Source organism: Hordeum vulgare, chromosome 6H, assembly GCF_904849725.1.
Source record: "Hordeum vulgare subsp. vulgare chromosome 6H, MorexV3_pseudomolecules_assembly, whole genome shotgun sequence".
NCBI classification, from domain to species: Eukaryota; Viridiplantae; Streptophyta; class Magnoliopsida; order Poales; family Poaceae; genus Hordeum; species Hordeum vulgare.
The window spans coordinates 28,644,426-28,647,470 of record NC_058523.1 but is presented as its reverse complement, the minus strand read 5'-3'; the positions used below and the strand labels follow the sequence as shown (position 1 = coordinate 28,647,470).

Here is a 3,045-nt window from a genome sequence, read left to right as displayed (position 1 = left end):
AAAATTCCGAAAAATATACTTATCCCTAGTAATAATGATCCAGCAAAAGTGTGATTTTGCAAGCAGTAAAACACGCCTAGAGAAACTAAATCTCTGTGGCAGCAATGCATAAAACAAGTTGACAAGCATTAATCAGTACACACATGGATCCCTGTTACTGCCAAAGCCAACATTATTTACAGGTCCTTAGCCCAATCCAATGCTTTTCTTGCTCTATGAAAGTGGAAAATTACTTGCAAGTTTGTACAGGACAAGATGACAATCAATTTAATTCCAGTAAAGCTCAAACTTCAATAATAAATCAATAGATATGCAACAGAAGCATGTTACAGATGCAGTCAGAGGGAGACATTGTGACTACTGCAGCATTCACTCCCTGGGCGGTTGAGGATCATTAGCAAAACTTGAACCTGGTAGTATATACTTTGAAAATTACATAAACCTCTCCTTCCTAGCCTACAGGTGCTATGTGTACATGAAAAATCAAAGCAGAAATGAAATATCTCGTGCTTTTGTGTGTATAGTTGAAAAGACGAGCAAGTTTCCCACACATGCACATGTTTCTAGCCCAGCTTAGGCAGAACAAAGCCACAATTGCATAGGGTTAGGGTAAGGGTAAGGCCATATGAGTAGGTAGTTTCAGCAGAGGGGTTATCACCTACCAGGTCCCTCCAGTTACAACTTTCGACAGTAATATTTCTGATTTCCTCCCAATCACAAATTTCCCAAGGTGCACTATTTTTGCATCGAAAACCATCTTTTGCTGTTTTAACAGGGGTAACTTCATACATTACTGGAATTACTATAGAGGAACTTTACACTACAAATAGAGCAGACTTATGCGGAAGATAATGCAATATTCAGGCATCGACAGCATTTCAAAATGAGCAGAAGACGGTGCAATCTTCAGGCATCAATGCTGTCTACGGCTGTCTGAAGGGTTCGGCCACTGGCAAATCTTGGATATGCTTGTTGACATGGTACTCAGTCAGTATGAGGTAGTCCTGAATTCAAACCGAGCCTCTCGGGAAGCTCTGTTTTCCACCTGTAGCAGCCGGTGTTCATAAGCCACTGTTTCACTGCTGTACTTATTTCTTACTTCAAATTCAATTTTGTCTAGCACCTTTGCATTCAATACAAAGAACTTCGCAAAGTCAACCTGTTTGCCATAGCCCTCAAATGACTTGAACACCACTTTTTTTAGACAGGTCTCAAGGCATTCGATTGGATGTTGTGGGTCATACTGAGGCTCATTTTCGTCATTCATCTCACGGTTTACGTGAAACTGCAAAACAGGAAGGAGAGGCATATGTCAAAGCTGATGCTAACTAGTAGTAGAATTTTATAGTATGTCAAACAAATATTTCAAGAAAGCAAAGATGATTACTCACAATAACACAAAGCTTTTCCAAACAGGGGAACCACCTAAGGATGTTAAGAACTGCATCCAATTTCTGCCCAGAAGATTTGAGAGCCAAAACCTTCAACGAGCACATCGAGTTTGTGGAGCTGACTGGGCTTATTCCCTGAAGAAAACAAACAATGAACATCAATTTTTTTATCTCCATGTAGGAATGCCGACAGCAAGATTCGAAGATGACGCTGATGGTACCTGGAAGAGTTGGAGCTTGGGGGCAACAACAAAGAGAGGTCCCAATATCTCCAGATTAGGCGCCCCAATTACCCTGATAGTCACACTGTAATCTCTCTCACAATAAGGTACTAGTAACCTTACAAGGCGAGGAGCATCCTCGATGACCAGTTCCGCCATTTCACCAAAGCTATGACGGAAGATGATGGTCCTAATGGTCGGCGAGCGAAAGCGGAGACAACCCACAGCACGAACTTTGGTCATGGATAAGCTCTCCAAGGCATGGCAGCCGGATAACAGCCGGGGGAAGAGGTCAACTGAGATGGAAACGCAAAACAGGGAGAGTTTCTTGAGGAAGGGGAAGCTCATGGTCGGCTCGAAATCACAATGACTGATCTTGGCGACAAGGATGCTGGATGCAGAGCGGAGAACCAATGTCAGCAGCGGCGGTTTGGCGTAGCTGATGTCGAGCTCTTGGAGGTTGGCGAGGGCGCGGGAGCGAAGCCAGCTCTCCACCTGGGGGCAGAGGTCGCCGTCGTCGCGGCGGCAGTGGAGGGAGAATCGGCGTGCGGGGCCATGGTGTTGGGAGATTATCTCGGAGACAGCAGAGAGCGGGACGCGTGAGATGGCGGGGACGGGGCCCGCGGCGTCGGCTTCGTCGTCGGGGAGTCGGGTGCTGACCTCGAGGTTGAGAGGCGCGGAGCGCCAGAGGTGGCGCCATCGGCGTGAGAGGGCCGGCGTGCGGCCGCCGTCCTTGGTGGGGAGGAGGGAGATGATGGTGCCGAGGACGGCGTCGGGGAGACTGCTGATGAAATCGTCGGCGGTGTCGTCGCAGTCCCCACTCCGTGCCCGCTTCTCCGCGGTCCCATCGGATTCGGCCGCCGCCGCAGCAGCAGCAGCCGCGCCCGCAGCCTCCTTCTCCATGGCCGGACGGAAGGTTTGGCGTCGATTCTTCGCCCGCAGCTCCTCGCCGACAGGCGCCCCTCGCGGCCCGACGCGGCCGGGGAACGGAGCGGGGAGGTCGGAACAGGGATGGAGCGCTAGGTTTTGCCGCCGCCCGCCGCGACGGAGAGGTTCTGGATCTTGGGGAGAAAACCTATATTTAACTCTTTTTTTCTTTTCAAACCGGGCTATACCCCTTTCCATTGCAAATGAACGAAAATACTCCATCCGTCCCAAAATAACTGTCTTAAGCTTAGTATAATTTTGTATTAGAGCTAGTACAAAGTCAAGACAGTTATTTTGAGACAGAGGGAGGCCTCGTTTGCATACCTGGCCAAACGGGCCGGCTCGACACACCCTCCCACAATCGTGCTAGGCACGGCACGGCACGTCTGGGACCGATTATTAAACGGATCGTGCCGTGCCGGTCCGCGTGCCAGGCTACCAGGCCCAAGCAAGGCATGCCCTTTAATCGTGCCGGCCCGCGGCACGCTGGGGGCATGCCGGTCCGC

At 49.7% G+C, this 3,045-nt stretch overlaps 1 protein-coding gene across 1 annotated transcript; it reads right to left on the bottom strand.

The window, feature by feature from the left end:
• Positions 1-721: 721 nt before the first annotated feature.
• On the bottom strand, positions 722-2,686 carry LOC123401344 (F-box/FBD/LRR-repeat protein At1g13570-like). Its single transcript, XM_045095127.1, has 3 exons — positions 1,613-2,686; positions 1,392-1,526; positions 722-1,285 (listed from the first exon to the last, which is right to left on the bottom strand). Exons 1-3 carry the CDS (start codon positions 2,513-2,515, stop codon positions 989-991), a joined length of 1,335 nt encoding a protein of 444 aa, XP_044951062.1. The 5' UTR covers positions 2,516-2,686; the 3' UTR covers positions 722-988.
• Positions 2,687-3,045: the final 359 nt, after the last annotated feature.

Excerpts from the sequence above, each read along its gene's own strand:
- LOC123401344 (XM_045095127.1), bottom strand. The coding sequence starts at position 2,515 with ATGGAGAAGGAGGCTGCGGGCGCGGCTGCTGCTGCTGCGGCGGCGGCC. Across the intron at positions 1,527-1,612 it reads CCAAGCTCCAACTCTTCCAG|GGAATAAGCCCAGTCAGCTC; the intron begins GTACCATCAGCG and ends TGTTTTCTTCAG. Across the intron at positions 1,286-1,391 it reads TGGAAAAGCTTTGTGTTATT|TTTCACGTAAACCGTGAGAT; the intron begins GTGAGTAATCAT and ends CCTGTTTTGCAG.